This window comes from Corapipo altera, unplaced genomic scaffold, assembly GCF_003945725.1.
Source record: "Corapipo altera isolate COAL_440 unplaced genomic scaffold, ASM394572v1 0, whole genome shotgun sequence".
Lineage (NCBI taxonomy): Eukaryota > Metazoa > Chordata > Aves > Passeriformes > Pipridae > Corapipo > Corapipo altera.
This window is the reverse complement of record NW_020884872.1, coordinates 58,840,048-58,858,450: the sequence shown is the minus strand read 5'-3', so window position 1 is coordinate 58,858,450 and position 18,403 is coordinate 58,840,048. Positions and strand designations below refer to the sequence as shown.

Below are 18,403 nucleotides of genomic sequence, written 5' to 3'. Positions count from 1 at the left end.
CATTACTTCCAAGTTCTGCACCCAAAAACTTACCCCTGTGTCATTAATAAGGTAGTCCAGTACATCCAGTTTGGTAGCTGTTATTAGGTTGTGTTTTCTTCTGGAGTCGGTCCAAGAAAGCATTATTTACCCTTAAAGTACAATAAAAAAATGAATAATGACTGAAGGTAATTGAGAAATCACAAACTGTTGAAATTTAATATTCTGTGAGTGGCTTTCCCTTCCCCTCCTTTCAGTGCCTATCTTCCTATATTTTTCAAACCTGGGCTGCATAACCGTGGACAAGAACAAGATCGAGTGGATTTAATTTTCAGTTCTCTAGGTGCATCCTTATCCTGTGGTCAGTCTGTTGTGATTAAAAGGCACATCTTGGCTGCTGTGAAAAATTCTCCATAGAAAGATAACCTGCATAACACCACTCACCTTATCAGGGAGATTACCTACTTTGACAATTCATCTTAGATAATCATTCAGCCTTCACCACACAAGGAAAGTTTCTAAAAGTACTGATTTCCTAACGCAAATGAAAAAACAACCTAAGCTTGTAACTAATAGAGACAATTTATGCAGCTGACAACTTTCCCTACTATCCAGCCCTGGAATCAACTCTAGCATTTTCTTACACTGCTCTATCAACATGGAAAGCATGAACAAATACAAACATAGTTTTCCTCAATATGTTTTAAGTATTTTCAAATTGGGATTGTTCAGTACCTGAAAGGGGCTACAAGAGAACTGGAGAGGAACTTTTTACAAGGACATGTTGCAATAGCATTACAGGTAACGGCTGTATACTCAAAGAAGGTAGATTTAGATTGGATATTAGGAAGAAATTCTTTACTTTGAGGGTGGTGAGGCACTGGAACAGGTAGCCGAGAGAAGCTGTGTATGCCCCATCCCTGGAAACAATCAAGGCCAGGTTGAATGGGGCTTGGAGCAACCTGGTCTAGCGGAAGGTGTCCCTGCCCATGACAGGGAGGTTGGAACTCAATGATCTTTAAGGTGCCTTTCAACCCAAATAATTCTATGATTCTTTTGAAAACTGTTTCATTTTTCCCCCTAATAATGCTTAGGAATGACATACATGCTTAAACGTGACTGTTGTTTTAATGTTTTATAATACCGTTGGTAAGAAAAATATAAAATGCAAGATACTGTGTTATTTCTACATAGGGACACGAGATGGAGTGAATTGAAAATCCTTCATTAGCTTCTATGGGTAATTACCTCAATGTCTTTGCTAGAGAAAAAAAAGAAATGAAAGCAGTATGGAGAGTGGTTGCCTACAGAAGTATTTTTTTAATATTTCCATAATGGTATAAAAAAAAGGTGGATTTATTTTTGAGCCTGAGAATTGTTTTCTTTTTCCAGCAGAAAATGAAGCTGAGAATAAATTTGTGCTTCAGGATAATGGAAAGTCAGTTAAGTGACTGAAGCGGAAGATGAGAACAGCTGAGCATGGAGGGGTCACAGCAGTGAGGTACAGGCTGAGGTGTGAAGAAATGCTGATGCAGAAGGCCTTGCTGCACTGCAAGAGCAGTATCTATCTGTATGGATATCAAATCCCATGTTTAGCTCTGTCTCTTAACCTTAGTGACAGTCAACCACAATGGACTAAGTAACCCACTGTAGAAGAAAGTAAAATTATGTAGATTTTATATCTATCTTACGGATAGATAGATAGATAGATAGATAAACGTGTCCCAGCTGAACCTACTGTACTAGTAGTTAATACTGTACTAATAGTTTCTACCCTATCCTGTATCCTATGCTGATAGGATAAAGAAAATTAAAAAGGCACTCTGGGTCATCCTGCATTACAGTGAGCAGTTGTAATGATAGATATTAGTGCCTCATTTGAAAGCAAAGCTAAACCAGAGACGAGATATGGGATCCTCTTTGCAATCGTCTTCCAAAGTATGAGTGCCTGCAATTTTGAGACCCTTTCCAGGTAGGAATTCAATTAGAGTGTACTCTGCATTTTCTGCACTGTACCTCTTCTGTTCATTTTGATGTGCTCTTGTCCTGGCTTCCTCTTCCTGCTTTTGTTTAAATTCCATTAATTCAGCCTGGGAATGATAAAAGTGAAAACCAAACAAATAAACAAACAAACAAACTTACTTTTAATTAACATACTTATGCTGCAAACCCTACTAATTCCACATGATATTAACCTCAGTTAGAGCCACATGTCATTCCCAGAACATCTCTCAGCAGCATTTTATTTATGTGACAGCACTATGTCAAAAATTGAGTTCATTTTTCTGTTCAGCATGTGGGTGATCTTTGTTTGTACCTTAAAAAGTGGGAAGTTACAGGATTCAGACATTTACAGTCCTACATTTAAGGGGATATGCCAGACACCAGTCTGCTTCCCCTTGCCCCAACACAGGGGTTTGAATTTCCCTGTGGGTCCAAGGGGGAAGACAGCCAAAGTAATCTAGCAGGAGCAGACAGAGCTGTCATGCCCATAGGGTAAGAAGGAGACATGCTCTTTTCCCTCCTGCCTCTAAAGAGCACAAGGAAAAGATGAGATATGGGGTATGTGGCATGGTGTGTTACCTCCAGCTCCCTGGGACTCCTACCGGGGTGAGGAGGGCAAATGATACTTTTTGATGTGGTGGAAGCATATGCAAGCTCCCAGCTTTGCAGCAGACTAACCATCCTTATGTAATATTAAGATATATAAACAGTGTCAAATGGAATTCTTTTCAAAGGAGAGTTTGCTTATGCAATTTTAGCCAGAACTGTGAAGGAAACACAGTTTGTATGACTCTGGCCTGCATATTTGCTTGTTTGTGTAGCTCTTGCTCCTTGCAAGGCACCCAAGAATTGAAGGTGCAGATTTTTCTGCAGAAAAAATTTGGCTTGCAGGGCAAATGTGAAGGGATAGGAACAGACCCATCTTTCATATTTTCCATAGCAACTGTGAGGCAGTAGGAATAGAAACTAAAATAAAATTATTCATTTATATAAAAGCTTCAATAACTGAATAGAATCACAAGTCTTTTTTTTCTTTAAATCAATTTAAGTGGAACATTAAATAGTAATTATTCAATACATGTATGAAGAAAATCAATAACTGAGAATGTGTTGTGTATCAATATTTATCTAGCCCTAAAAGAAGAAACAGGATTAAGAAATAAAAAAGCCAACCCTAATTTTCACTGTTTTAAATAACTATTCAACCTGAAAATTAAAACTCAGTATCTGACTTTCCACTATGCCAACTCCTCTCTTGGAGTAATGTTCTGAAATATATTGTGTGTATATGATGCAAAATGTACTGAAAATTTCTAAATCAAGTAATACATACTAAAACCTATTCTGAACTAAAAAGGGAACTGACAATGCCTACACATTTTATAGCTACACTGTACCAGGAGGTACACACAAGACAAAATTCATGATTTCTTTAATAAATATTGGTTTGAAGTAGAAATGAGCCAACATATATCTGAGGGACAATTATTGGTGCTTTTAAAATATATATTATTTGCTGCAGGTTTGTAAGTAGTGCATTACTTTGCTTGATAGGTTGCAGCAACTGTGAAGGCAAGGAGACCTTGGAACCATGTAGCAAACAAGTCCAGCCTTAAAAGCAGCCAACACCTTCTTAGTAATTTGTGGAAATTAGTAAAGAGTCTACAGCTCTACACAAGTCCCTTTAAAAAACCCTCATCAATTAGGGGCAAGCTAATATACATCTGTAACTATTTTCTCTTTGGAAGAATCAATGTACAGAATACAACAGCTACCGGCCTTACACGCATCAGGACTGATTTAAAAAATTTCACTCTTTATAGTTACTGGGAATAAGCATACACCTGATGGGATAGCAATTAAGAACCTCCCTTTTGCTCCACCTTTTGTTTCCGGTATCACAGTGTTACAATAACATGAAATGAGGACACATCCCCAACATGTAAAGAAAAATATCCATGAGAGGGGATCAGTCACTTCTCCAGCTCTAGTAGAAACTCACTGCATGGAATTTGTTGTGCTAAGATTCTGCTACTGGGGAAGTACTTTAACATGAATTTAGGTACTAGTAACAGTAGAGGCACAGCAAGAAGCTCAGTATTTGCTCATATGTTTTCCAATGATTCGCTAATACGATTTTCAAATGTTGAAGTCAGACCTGGAGCCAAGACAGATAACTTGGCACAGCGCCATCGCCTTCAGTAGATGAACTTCACGTGGTTATGGTACCCAAATCTATAACAGAGGGACTACAGTGTTCAGACACATTTCAGGCAATGCATGACACATACGCAGAAGATGGAGTTCAAAGTTGCAGTTACGGCATGCCTGCTTTTTAGACAATTCAAAACTCTTCATTTAGGTGATTAGTAAGGGAACAGAGAAGCATACTATAATTAACAGCAAATCTGAACATTTCCATGTTCCCATTTGAGAAAGCAGGGCACATGGGCACCAGTTCTGTAGAAACAGACTATTCAGACTGAGATCATCATGAATATCTCAGTAAGACGACTTCTGCTTGAGAGAGAGTAAACTGGTTTCCTTAGCCTATGAAATCAGGTGCCATGGTGAAAAAACACTCTGCACAATTGTTCATATGGAGAGGCAAACAGGAGCTTCTTATCCAGATGCAAACACCCTTGAACCCAGAAGATAATTGCCCCGTCCCTGTTCAAATTTTGCAACTTGACTCGTCTCTCTCACAGTGTTTGAAAACAGTGACTGAATCACTTTTGCTGAAGAGAAGCTCTGTGCATAGACTACAAGTAATCAATGAATTTAACTGGTTTCACAGCATGCAAAAAAGTTACACTATGCAAACTGTTAATGTATAAATACCTTCCTTCGTTGTTCTTGCTTCATTTCCTCTAATCTTCTGTTATCATCCTCTCGAAGAGCTTGCTTGTAAGCATGGCTTCTTGTCTATTTTTCAGCAGAAAATAAAAATATATTGGTGTGGGGAAGGGGAGGCCAAACTCCGGAACCTTATTCCCAATTTGTTATATGGGTAATTAACAAATATAAATCGTTGAATGATTCTAGTTACTTAAGAAACAGATTAGTCCCAAAACTAGAATTTAAAGAAGAAGTGTTTTAAAGCCTCTCTGTGATTCAGCTTGGCTGAACGTCCACCTACACATCACAACAAAGTATCCACAGCACATGTCCCAGAGACAAACATAATCTGAGCAGTCACAAAACACAGTTAAGATATATGATAGTGAGATGGGGTATTCTGGGAAGAAAAAAAGTACTGGAAATATATCCAAGATAAAAAAGCAGAACAGAAGCCTGGTAACAGAGGGGAAAACAGGATTATTTGTGGAGGTAAGACAACAGAAACTGAGAGATCAAATCTGCTCTATTATTTGTGGGGCGGCCAAGACACCTGAAAATCTGAACTACACATCACAAATAGTATATTCAGCTGTGTAGTACATTTTCATTATAGTAACTAGCCCTGGTCTTTCACAAGTTTTATTTGTTAGCAAAAAGCCATTAGGATTTTATATGATCTTCAGGATATTATACACTGGAACTTGTACTGAAAAGTCTTTGAGCAGGGACATAGTGTAGCACACTTAATAATGAGACAGTATAATTTAATACAGGAATCATGCAGGTCTGACTTCGGTGAGGAATTTGTGGCAGGTCTACACAATGTTCTCAAAACTTGATATATGCACGCAGAACGACACCATTAAAACAACAGGCACATAATTTGCTAAAAAGACTGAATAGAGAAATCAATTATTAATAGCTCAATTTTGAGCTGGGAGAAGTTGTTACATGTGTCCAGGGAGACTCATTCTGGGTCCAATATTATTCATTACTCTCCATAATGGCTTGGAGAATTGTGTGGAGAGTATGTTAATCAAGTTGGAAGACAATAAAAATCTACACAGGATTGGTCACACTTTGAAAGACAGGATTAAAATTAGTTATGAGTTTGATTAAATAAGCAGGCCAAAAAAGTCATCAATGACACAGTCGCTCCAAAGAAGTCAAATTTTTTCACAGACATCAAGTAACATTTGGCCTTGATAGTTGAACTAGGTGTGTTGAATTAATATCATTACCAAAGAAATGATGTGAGGGAAAAACTTTGACCATTACATTGTCCCAAACTGGTGTTAGAGGATGAATTTTAAATTTTAAAAATCACATATATGTACGTATATGCCCCCTTTTAGCATGCATGTCAGTCATGTCCTAAGCTTATCACACTTCAAATGCATTGTTCCTGAATCTTTTAATTACTCCAGACAAAGGACACGTTCAAGATAACATCTAAATTAGAGTCCTAGCTTTCCCACTGGTTTAGAATCTTGATACTATGCCAAGATTATTTAGATAACAACTCATTGGTTATGTGCTTCACATTCCTCACACAGAGCTCAGATGGTGTGAGTATGCCCATAGACCATACCTCATCCAGATTGCTTGGGAGAACTGCTAACAGCATTGCTGCATTACAAGCAAGTGATTAGTTGATTCAGAAAGCTATAGAAATGCTGCTATGCAACCGACAGGTACAATATCATCTAGTATTAAAGAACAGTACTGATGAATGATGTATTTTACCTGCTTGGACACTAGTGAAGCAAAAGATTAACTATGGTATGTAATTTGGCATAATTTATTAAGAAACCTGTCAAAACCTGGAATGAGAAAGCCGCACATATGTAGGCAAAGTAGAAGGCCAAGGCTAAAAGAAGTACCTGTACATCTGAAAGAATTCAGTGTTCCTTCAGACATCCACCCACTTCTCTATGGATATGAAGACACAACACCAAAATGCTGAAATCCAAGTCAGTCCTGGGGATATGAGCTCACTTGTCTTCACAGTTCAATGCTCACACCATACAAAGGCTGCAGAGCGGGGTCTTCCCTACCAAAGAACAAGCTCCCCACTGTTTGGAGCGTTGGATGCTTCAAGAGGGAGGCAGAAGTTGTTTCAAGACATCTTTTCTCTCTTCCCATGGTCCTTCATCGTTCTTGTCCATCCAGGACTATAAAAGATAGTCTGAAAGCCACTCTCCTGCAATTGACCTTCTGTCCAGCAATGCTGGACAGGAGTTGGCTCCTTCAAGCTATATATCTGCTCACATATGCTAAGATTTCTTTAGGATTTTCAGAGGCACAAAATGATTGGCAGAATCAAATGGGAAAGGAATCTATTTTCAATATCACCTTCCCTTTTCATGTAAACCAGGGAGAGAAAGGAGGGGTAAGACAGCTGTCATATACTCTGTTGGCAGCAATTTCAGTAACAGGAGGGTTTTTGCACATTTCTAAGGCTTCTGAGGAAATAGGGAGGCAAATCTTCCCTTCTTGTTACTCAAGATTGTATACAATAGAGGGCTGCCCAGATCAGATACTTCCAAATTTCCTCTGAGTTTCTTACAAAAGTAATTTCTGTCCACTTGGCTGCCTCTTCTCTGTCTTCCCCCAATTACAAATCTCCCTACAGGAGAAATACTTCTGTCTCAGGGTTAATATTCCTCACTTGAAGTTATTACATAATAGGAAAGCTTGGTTTAGACATGAAGAGACTAATTGTATGTGGAAAAGCCTTTTAGAGATAATTAGAATAATTAAACTTAAGCAATACTTTATCTATTTCCTAATTACATTGATACTCACCAGGCTCACTCAAACTGGGACAAAGACCCCAAGCAGTGTATGGAATCACTTTTTACGAGGCAGTGAGAAACAGGCTTCTCTTTATTTTGACTAGATTTTTAATGCAGTAAAGCTTCTGCTGACAAGAACTAATTGAGATTTCATAAAAGCTTACCACCAATGGATGAGTACAGGATATATATTAAAGATTCTGATCTCACCTTTGAATATAAATCTGGTTTTCTTTTATCAGAGAGAGATCTGTGAGCACTCCCCTACTATGTAGAATACTCTGCCAGTATGTAAGAGACAATGTAGGCAATCTCATTCACCCAGAAATACTCCTTGGTACTCACTGAGTTATGTCTAGAAAATTAAGCTCAATTAGAATATTCTAACATTACACTATTGACAGCACCTGGAAAGCTGATAGAAAATACAGCACACACCATAGTTTTGCTTACCCATGCTGTAGATTCTGGGACAGGATTAGCAATCTGACAGGAATCACTCTTTGGCAAACCCAGGTGCAATCTGTTCAATAATTCATTGGTTTTGCTATGAAGAAATCCAACCCAAATAGAACTGTTAGTGCTTCCATAAAAATAAACACAGCTTTTTATCCCACCCTTGGAATCCAGCCTAGATATTTTATCACGTGTCTGCTGAAAAACAACATAGGTGGAAAAAAAAGGTTATGGAAACAGACAAAATGAAATGAGACAGAGGATACAGAACCTATACTGTGGATAAGACATTTGCTGGGAGTGTTTTTAAGCAAACAATTATTTTCATTCGCATATTTGGGGTGTACAGTGGCTATGTTTTCTTTCCTCATTGTAAAGTTCCTGTAACACAGACTCACATATCTTTGGACATTGTCAGGATGCAACTGCTTCAGTGAATTGTTGCAAATCCTTCCAGCAGATATATAAACCTCTGGTAAGTAATTTAAAAGATAATTTTAAGGAATTTTCCTTCATGGTTAATATGATGAAGCCTTACAAGAGATTACTTAATCAAACAGAAAGACTTAGAAGCATTTTGTGGCTTTAAAAAAAAGTAATTGTTTTTATCTAAAGCAGAATTGCACAGCATCGTCATTTCTTATTCTGTCAAGCACAAATTTCTTTTTCCAGTTGCATCCCTTATAAAGCAGATTTTCAAAGTAGCACCACTTTGCTCACAGTTTCAACCAAGTACAGTTAAACAAAGTCACAAACAAAACCAACAGGAGTTTGGGTGCTGTGACAGGGAATCATTTTCCTAGCCTGCAGTACCAGACATATCTACTACAGCCTTTGCTCACTCAAAGGAAAAGTTAGAGGAAAGAGGCAATTTTATTTCTGTATACAGCTTTGGAAAGCATGAAAGCACTGAAGTGAGAGCAGAAAGAGTGCTTCAAGACATATTCAACACAAAGATTTACTCTCCTAACAGGGCAACCAGTAAACTCTGTGGGGGAGAAGATGCCTCTACCAAAGACTTAAGCTTGGAGAAAAAGCCTTGGCTGCCAAAAAGTGATGATGACTAACAGCTGAAACAGACAACCAAATGTGTTTTTATCTTTCACTCCATGATTTGAAATGGTGAGTAGATGTCTTTTTGGCAAATGTCCTGCTAGTCAGGGAGGAGTGGTACATTGAGGAGAAGTTCTGAGAAAGACCAAGAACCCACAAGTTCGCTGCTACTCGACACAATACAAAAACATTGTACTACTTCACGTACAAAGTATGTGCCCAAGTTGTAGCAAGCCAGGCTTTTAGAGTCTGATCATTCCCAGTTCACCCTCTCTTTCCTCCATTACCTGGGCAGTTTACATAGACCTCAGCCAATGCACAGTACAGAAAGAACCAAGTGAAATATTTATTTCCCTGATCTATAGAGTATCACGATTGAACAAATTATTAGTCTTCTTGCACGAGTCTTAAGCACTCACATTTTTTCCATGACAGGGGAGTTATTAAGTGGTAAGATTGCACAGAATAATTTTGGCAACTTGAAGTTTTAAATTGCGAATTTTGTGGGTTTTTACTTATGCTAAAATTGATAAAATAGCAATTTATTTCTATACCAGAAAGACCAAGAACTCCTATTGAAAATCTGGAATATATTAGTGAAGGTTGAAGCTCTGCAAAGAAATATCTGACAACTTAGGTCTATACCTGGATGTCCTAGTTCCTTAGGGATGTCAAAAGAATTACACGGGGGATGTAGAATTTCTCCTTATTTGCATAAAAATGTGGTGGAAGGCACTACTTTTCTAGGATCAGCACACTGATAGATGAAAAGTTAACTCAGTTTTGGTATCAGAAAAGATGATTACAAGAGTGGAAGCAAATAAAGTTTCTCAGCAAGACTGCCTCTGAATAGAGGAAACACTCTACTACACCAAATTAAGTAATATATTAATCAAGTGTCCTTATCACAAGAAAGGGACTCAGATTTCTGGACCTGACAAAAAGGTAACAAAAAGGCAAGTCAGATCTTATATATGTTAATTTGTTTTGTGTCATCTCTATGGAAACCCAGCAATGCATCTAGATTTGCCAGACTGAATGTCTGAAAGGTATTTTTCATAATACTAAACCTGTAGTCATGACAGCGTAAAGCATAGCATAAGCCATACTGCAGGAAAAGGGGGAAGTCAGAGAGACCACAGCTGAATTCATGTTATGGAAAGGAAAGTATTGTCTCCAGAATGAAATCAGCATATCAAAGTGTCCATAGGTGTTCACAGACAGTTGGAGCAACATCTCACTCACTCGTTAAAACTTTAAGCTAATTAACATTAAGGAAAGAAGAGCTTGAGCTGAAGAAATTTATCTGAATACAGCAGAATACTGATACTCTTCAAATACAGCTAGACAAAAGGCTATCCAAGATTTAGAAAAGCCAAGGCACCCTCCTAACAGGCTGCCAACACTTAAACACCAGGTGGAAGAGAAGACAGCCATTCAGAAGCAGTGGTTAAGCTGGAGCAATCTTATGAGGTTATTTTGTCTTTCTTGGTAGCTCTGTTTCCCATTACACCATTGGGAAAAAGCCCTTTGCTATGCTAATTTAAATAGCCTACTCCCATACTGGTATGTTTAATAGGACCAAGCAACAGTCTTAGCATGGGAACTCAGTCACCTATACTGTGTTACCATTCCTGAAATTGTTTAGACTCGTTCCAAACAGCACTTTCCCAAATAACTCTTAGCTGCTGTCCAGGAATAAACATCAACCATAAGTAACTCTCAAGATGTGTTTTAGATGCTACTGCCCCATTTTGGGAGGTAAAAAAGTTTTCTACCAGTGGAAGCAGGCAGTCTCTGGCCTGTTGGCCTCAAAGGTGACAATGATTGAATGTGTTTAATTTATTAGTACAGATGCAGTCACTGGGGAATGAAGCATAAAACTGGATTTGGGGGTTGAAAAACTCTTAAAAGCTGTCGTGGCAAAATACTAACTGCTGCCAGGATCATTGAGTAATGTGCTAAGAGGGGACAGTGCATAACAGTGGAAATCAGTCCATGTTTCAGGTGCTTTGTGTTAGTCCTTGAATATTTGACTTTATATTTTACAACTACTCTTCAGGCAGAGTCTTTTCTTAAAAGCTCTTATGTAAAACAACCTACCTGAAGCTCAACAAGTATATGTAAAGTGCAGAAACATGAATTTGTTAGGTGTTCCACTGAGAATGGTATAATTCAGGGATTTAGAGTTGGCACCCTACATTCACAAGATACTTGTAGATCAGGGAACCTACACATATTTCTTATTGTTTGGGACTAAATTCTGCCCTCATTCCCACTAGGATGAGACAAGGGGATGGTTATAAAAGCCAGAGTGAGCATAGGTTCCTCTGGCCTGGGTAGAAATTCCCATGCTCTAACAGAGTTACCAGCCTTGACAGACAAGAAGCAGAAAGTTCTACAGTTTAGTCTAGCATGCAAGTGTGAAAGATCTGAAGACCCACAACTGATCTCATTGATGGACCTGAAGTCTAAAATCTAGTGCAGAATAACATCCTTAACCTTGTGTGTCATTTGGTCTTAACTCCTGTCACATCTACAAGGCAAACAAAAGAACAAGTCCAGAAAAGGATTCATCCTCAGGGACGTGAATAAGGATATAGACTCAGGCCCCAGCATCTTCCTCCATCCAGGAGTTGCACAGCACCACTAACTAAGCTTTTCATTTGAAACTGTATTCCCCTCAAAGCAAGGACATAGAGAAAATATTTTTTCTGCCTACACATAAAGTTCTTGCCTTTAAGTCTGTTTTACAGACATACATTAAAAATGCATTAATTAAAAAGGCTTCTTGTAATCTTCATTAGTCCTTCTCAATGAAACTAGTGGCAGTTAATTCTTTTGCTTTAATTGATGGATATTGAAACTCCAATATACAAAAAATATACTGGTTTTTATGCCGGAACATTTGGGGAAAAAAAAGGGAACACAATACTTTTGCATATATCATAAATATATTTATTTCTCTTGAGAATTTATAAAATATAGTGGCCAACTCTTATTAGTACTGAAAACAATACAGCTCCTGAACTTCTTGTTATCTCAAGCTGAGGATCTCCACTATTACAATTCTGCTCTAATGAATGCCCACAAGTATGTTAAGAGTTGTTCAGAAAATAGTATTTAAAAATAAAAATAAAGAACCCTAGGCCAGGTAAATCATTATAGCCATTTCAAAGAGGAGTGACTTGAGTAGTCACTAAGACCACAGAAGTAGCATCTAGTGCTGAATAACGTGGATATATCAGCTTCCATTGCCTGTAAGCAATGCTAAAGTTATATTTCACCATTTTCTTCCAGTTCAGTTGAAAAACTAATAAGCATGCATAATACATACATAATGTTAGTTTCACATATCTACCCAGAAGTTTCATGATGGTTTTTAAAAAGAGCTGGACTCCCCCACTCAAAAAACCCCAACAATAACAAAAAAACAAACCAAAAACCAAAACTGAGTTTCACTCAAGACACATCTTTTTGCAGCACCAGCAAGCATATCTACACTTCTTCCCAGTTCAACATATTTAATTGGCTAAGCATACCAATTTCCTCAACTCTTGCAGAAATGAAGATCAATTGCATAACACCATCAAAGTCTACCCACAAGAAATGCTGCCCTTCATTTCAGTATCGTCCACGGTGTGTGTGTCCTCACTGATGCTCTTGATCTTTCCTCAGTGAGGGCTGTCGTGGGTTGAGGTGGCTGGGTTTTTTGGTAGTGGGGCAGGGCTACATAGGGTGGCTTCGGTTAGAAGCTGCTAGAAGTTTCCCCCCCAATGAAGCCAATGATAGCTAGCTACAGGAGGGACTTCCTGCTGCTGACCAAGGGAGAGCCAATAATTATGCCTCTGTGATAACATATTTAAGAACAAGTTTGTTGTGCAGAAGAATTCCAGCCAGGGGAGAGCAACTGAAGCTTCTGGGCAGCCCCACCGCCTCCCCTGCCGTGGGTGGCAGCCTGGCCCGGGCCTCTCAGCACCTAGCCCAGAGCAGGCAGCAGCACTCTGGCCGAGCCGCGCATGCTACTCTTGGCACTGCTGGCTGAGCCAAGTGGCAGCCCCTGCGAAGGGGCAGCCGGGGCTGGGGAGAGTGGCCCCGCAGCCCCCTGGGCCCACCCTGCGAGTAGCTCGTGCTGGAGCCTATTCTGCCCGAGGAGTAGAACAGCACCAACAGCACCAAAGCCCCCAAAGTGAACTGTGAGGAGTCGGGGGGGTTGCTAGGCCAGGACAGCAGAGTGGCCCCTGCCGGCGGGCACTGCCCTCCCTTCCCCCCTGTCCAAGTCAAGCTGGGGCTGGGCTGGGGCGGCCTGCCATGGTGCAGCCAAGCCCATCCTGGAGCAGATGGATTCATGGAAGAAGGTCATTACCCCCCCTGTGGAAGGCCTAGGATGGAGTGGAGTCCTTCAGGAGACTTGTGGCCCGTGGAGAGGAAAATCCACTCTGGAGCAGGTTATTATTCCTGGGTAGGACTCATGGCCCTGTGGGGGATCCACATTGGTACAGCTCACCCTATGAAGGATTGCATCCTAGGAAGGACCACTGGGGTGCAGGGACCCCCCCTGCACCCCATGGAGAAGTGACCCTCGGGACAGTAGATATGGAAGAACTACTGCCTAAGGGGTGGACTCACGCTGGAGAGGTCCATCAAGGACTGTTACCCATGGGAGAGACCCCACAGAGCAGGGGAAGGACTCAGAGCTGTGGCCCCTGCTGTAACCCGTAGTGAGGACCATGGTGAAGTACCCTGTCCCCCTGCAGCCCATGAAAGAGTGACCTACGGGACAGCAGATTTAGAAGACCTGTTGCCCAAGGGCTGGATTTTTCTCCCTGCACTGCTGCGGTGGGAGGAGGGAGAACATGGAAGGAAGGAGGGGTGGGTGGAAAGTGTGTTTAAGAATGTTTTATTTCTCACTCTTTAGATCTTATCCTGTTAGTAATAAATTTTAGTATTAACCCCACGTTGAGTCTTTTTTGCCTGTGTGACCTCTCCCAGCTCCGAGCGACTTCAGTGGGTGCCTGGAATCTGGCCAAGGTCAACCCACGACAGGGCTCTATCTTACACATTGCCAAATGCATCTTGGTCAGGCATTTCCTATTATAAACAAGCCTGGCTGGTACTAGGGCCATTGCTGTTCCTCTGACATGTGGCCTCACAAAACCGAATGTTAAAATTGAAGACATTCCAGAAGTCAATGCAAAGGTCGATGAGATTGCTGTTCATTTATGCAGGTTTCCAACAGATTCTATGTTGGAAGATGGAGAAAGACACTCCAAATGGAGGTGTAGTTGGGACTTTCACCAATAAAAATCACTTTCTAAAAGGGGAATGAAGTTTAGGGGGTTGGGGATGGGGGGGCGATAATGCCAAATGTGAAAATAATCTCACCAAAGGTACATGGCTTTTGCTAGTACACAGTTACACATGCCTTCTGTCACTCCCCCCTCCCTTGCAGAGATTAGCATAGCAAGAAGTTTACATGGTTTAAATAAGTTCAGAAGTTTACAAGCATCTGTTTCCCACAGATGGACCATAACAAGGGGCAAGGTAGTAAAAACATCTCTGTCTGTCATCAACACACATGCCTTCAACTCTATATGGATTTTGGTTCTCCTGTACCTCAACTCTAACCCACACCTGTAGGACTGAGTCCACTTTTGGGTAAGGAAAAAACAAACACCAGCTACATGCAAAATTGCCAACATGAACTGATTTTGGAGCGTGTATTGGTGCAAGATTTGTCTTTTGCTGGAAGCTATATGGTAAAAAATTACAATGTGAAATAATTAACACATTAAATACATATATGATGTTGATGGCTCTTTTGCAATGCCCTTTACCATGAGGAAAGGTCATCCTCTGAATATTTAGTTCGCCTGCTTTCCTACACAAATCTTTCCAGTAGCCATATAGCAAGTTTACTGTAGTATTCACAGACTTCACTGGCAGTAATGCAAAATCATAATACAGAGGACTTGGACAAATCTAATGATAGTGATCAAAACTGTGCTATCTTTGGCTAGTAGGATTTCTTGTCTGCAAGCTCTTGAGCAGGTGTTCCTGATTTGGGGGATAAGAACAAAAAATGTAGCACTAGTTCATTTTAGGTACAAGGCTTCAAGAAAGTATATGAATAGATTAAAGAAAAAAGGCAACTTTCTCAGCAGAATTATTTTCATCACTTCCTACCCACACTCAAAACTAATCTATCCTGTCAACTCACCTGCTTTCTTTGTTTCCCTGACTGGATAAAATAACAGAGCTAGGCTATTCTTTCCATTCACAAACTCATCCAATATTCCTGGATGTTATTTTAGATGTAAGTTTCATTTATTATCTGAAGTAATAAGCATAAATCCAGTTTTAAGGAAAATGCAGTTTCGTATCAGTCTTTTGCACAGATTCTGTGTGCTCCATCTGCATGTGCAATCTGCTTCTATATTTTCAGCCAGCTTGCATGGGCAGATTAATGTGTACAATTAGAAAGCAACCTCACAGGCGTTCAATAAACTGCCTTCATTATTACACTCAAGAGAGTCCCTTTGGATGTCTATAAAAGCCTAGTTTTCTGCCTGTTAGCTAAATAATTGACAACGCTTAAAATAATCAGGAGCAAATGAACAAAGCAAAGACAATTGTGGTGAAAAGAAGCAAACAAAGGATTCTCAAGGCTGCAAACCCTTTTTGTGTGAGCTCTCTTTCATTCTCTCTAGCAACCTATATCAAAAGTCTGGTCAGGTTTACATTTGTACTTCTGTGGGGAAAATCTCTTGCCAGCCTGCTGTTTGAACCACACATCATAGGGGACTGAAAACTGGCAAGGACACTGGTATTCATCCTGTAAAAATAGATAAATAAATAAAAATTCTGTTTTGATTCAGGTTTTATTCTCTTGCATTTTATGACTTTTGAGAAAACTGCTTTGGCAGGCAAGCGTATATCAACTTGGTTTGGTGAACCTCCTGCATTGTGTTTGGAATATGCACTTACAGGCACTCTGGTAAATTCTGTTTCCAGTTCCAAATTCTGAGCAGAATATATGGAGTGCACACATGTACCCGAGTGCAGCAGTGCCAAGAATTTTTACAGGAGCACAACCTTCACAAAAACAGAGGCATGAATACGTAACAAAGTGAAGCATGAAGTGATACAACAGTCATCATGTGCTATTAGAAAGTAACCTATGTTCTAACTTGCTTTACCCATTACATAAATAGGTAGATGGCTATTAGAAAAACAGTGAACCACATCCAACACAATAGTTTTTGGAAAGTAGAATACAAGTTAAATAAAAGCATCTTACTAGATTAAGCTGTATGGTGAGATACCCTAGAGTTCAAACACAGATTCACGCAGCTACACAGCCGAGAAAAGCAAGTCATGAGATACCCATCCTCATTACTGTTTAAATGACAGTGTACTAACTAAAGATGGATGTCCTGAAAACTCCTCTTCTTTGTTTCCATTTGGAAAGATGGATAGTCAGTTCTTCCCTCACATGGATCAGCAATTCCAAAGTATGTACTATACAAGCCTTCACTACCTTTTCATGCACCCTGACAGAAACACAATCAGGCCCATAGTGCAAAATGTATCCAAGATGTCATGACTCAGAATGAAGGACTCCATTTCATGGGTAAGTAGTTTCTGGTAGAAAGTCAACACACACTCCCCATTTTCTAAATCTGACATTTGCTAGGACAGAACCACAGCAACATTATGACCAACAAATCCCTCATGTGCTTCTTCTCTATTAGCACAAACTGTAGCAATCACTTCCTACATATGCAGCAACTTCTTCAATCCAAAGTCCAAAGAAGCTTACAAGGTTTTCAAACATAGAAAATAACTGTATTCTGTAGACAGCAAAAAAAGTTGCAGAGCGTTTTTCTTTTTAGCACTTCATGTTAGACCCTCTGAAAAGAGATTTCATTGAGAAGTTCTTGGTTTTAATAGTGACAAGAATTTAATCAGAAATACAAAATTCTAAACAGCATCATAGTATGTTAATGACATGAGAATCTTAAGTGCCTTTCCTTATCAAATAGAAGCGGTACTTCATGCAGGAGAGGTACTGATCGGGCTGTAGCCCTTGGAGGATGATATGGCTAGAGGTGGTGATCAATTTTAAAAGGTTTTCCAGCTAATGAGAGTGCTGGTAGGCATTGATCTCCTCAGGAAAATTGTGATGTTGCAGCTACAGGTCTTATAGAGGACAGACTAACAAGGGAGCTTATCTTTTGAAATGGCTCTACAGGCCATGACTTTGCAGAGGTCACTGCTTTATATGCAGCACATGACCTTCCTTCCCCCATCTCCCAGCAAGCAGAGAAGGAGATCAAAATACTCCAACAGAGACAGCAAAGAAAGGGGCACAACCTTGCATTTGTTCTCTTTGCCTCTAGACAAAGGGTATTAGATGATGCAAGTAATGAGTTACTCATTTTTGCATAGTAGGTTTTTTTTTTTTGCATAGTGTGACTTTAAATACCAAGCATTTCTATGTGAACATGCAGTAGAGTTACTTCACAAAATCTGAAATGTCACACAGAATCTTTCCATTACTCCTGGATGCTGTGCTTCATAATGGCAGTGTATCTCAGCAATGCATCCTCAGCAACATCCAGTGGCACAGACTCTCCTTCCTCTGCTCACCAGAGGATTCCTTCAGACCAGGGAAGACACTAGTGTCACTCTATATCTTGAGGAATACATTCAGTGCAGGTAGCTTGGTGTGCAGCTGCAGTGAGAGCTGCAGGTTGAGCTCTGGGGGGCAGGAGCCCAAGCCTGAGGCAAGAAGCCATGAACTGCTGACACTTTGCATGAAAAAGGGCACAGTGACCTGTGATTCCACCAGGGGACCTGACACTTAGAGACACCACAGGAGCCAAGGACCCCCAGACTTCCCTGCCCCTAGACTGTGATGGTATAAAAGCCCAGCAGTTCCTTTGTTCAGGATCCCTCCTCAGAGGCACCAGGTCAAGCTGGTATTTTGTTGTTTAGTTATTGCATCATGATTAAATTATTTTAAGGATCTGGATGTCTGAGACAGTGCTATGGGAAGCCTGGGGTCGAGCTGGTAAGGAAACCTGGTCTGACTCTGTGAGTTGGGGCATGTAGCTTTGAAGGGGCTTCGGTCCCAGCTCAGGCAGTGCAAGAGTGACTACCAGAGTAACTCCTGGATGGTTGGACAGGGAAGTTTCCTTAACACTGTACAGCATGGAAGGTTTTTGCTTAACCAAAATTGCATTCAGTGTAGGTAGTTTTTCAGTTCA

At 40.1% G+C, this 18,403-nt stretch overlaps 1 protein-coding gene across 3 annotated transcripts in view; it reads right to left on the bottom strand.

Moving 5' to 3' along the window:
* EPSTI1 (epithelial stromal interaction 1) overlaps positions 1–18,403 on the bottom strand; it is an 89,731-nt gene that overhangs the window by 45,756 nt on the left and 25,572 nt on the right. For 2 of the 3 annotated variants that reach the window (XM_027649616.1, XM_027649624.1), the window contains exons 7-10: positions 8,076–8,169; positions 4,825–4,908; positions 1,996–2,069; positions 34–131 (exon numbers count right to left, since the gene is read on the bottom strand). In XM_027649616.1, coding sequence (XP_027505417.1) covers positions 44–131; positions 1,996–2,069; positions 4,825–4,908; positions 8,076–8,169 — 340 coding nt within the window. In that variant the 3' untranslated portion in view covers positions 34–43. Of the gene's footprint in view, positions 1–33; positions 132–1,995; positions 2,070–4,824; positions 4,909–8,075; positions 8,170–18,403 lie in introns of those variants that run through there. The other variant, XM_027649630.1, reaches the window with a different exon arrangement.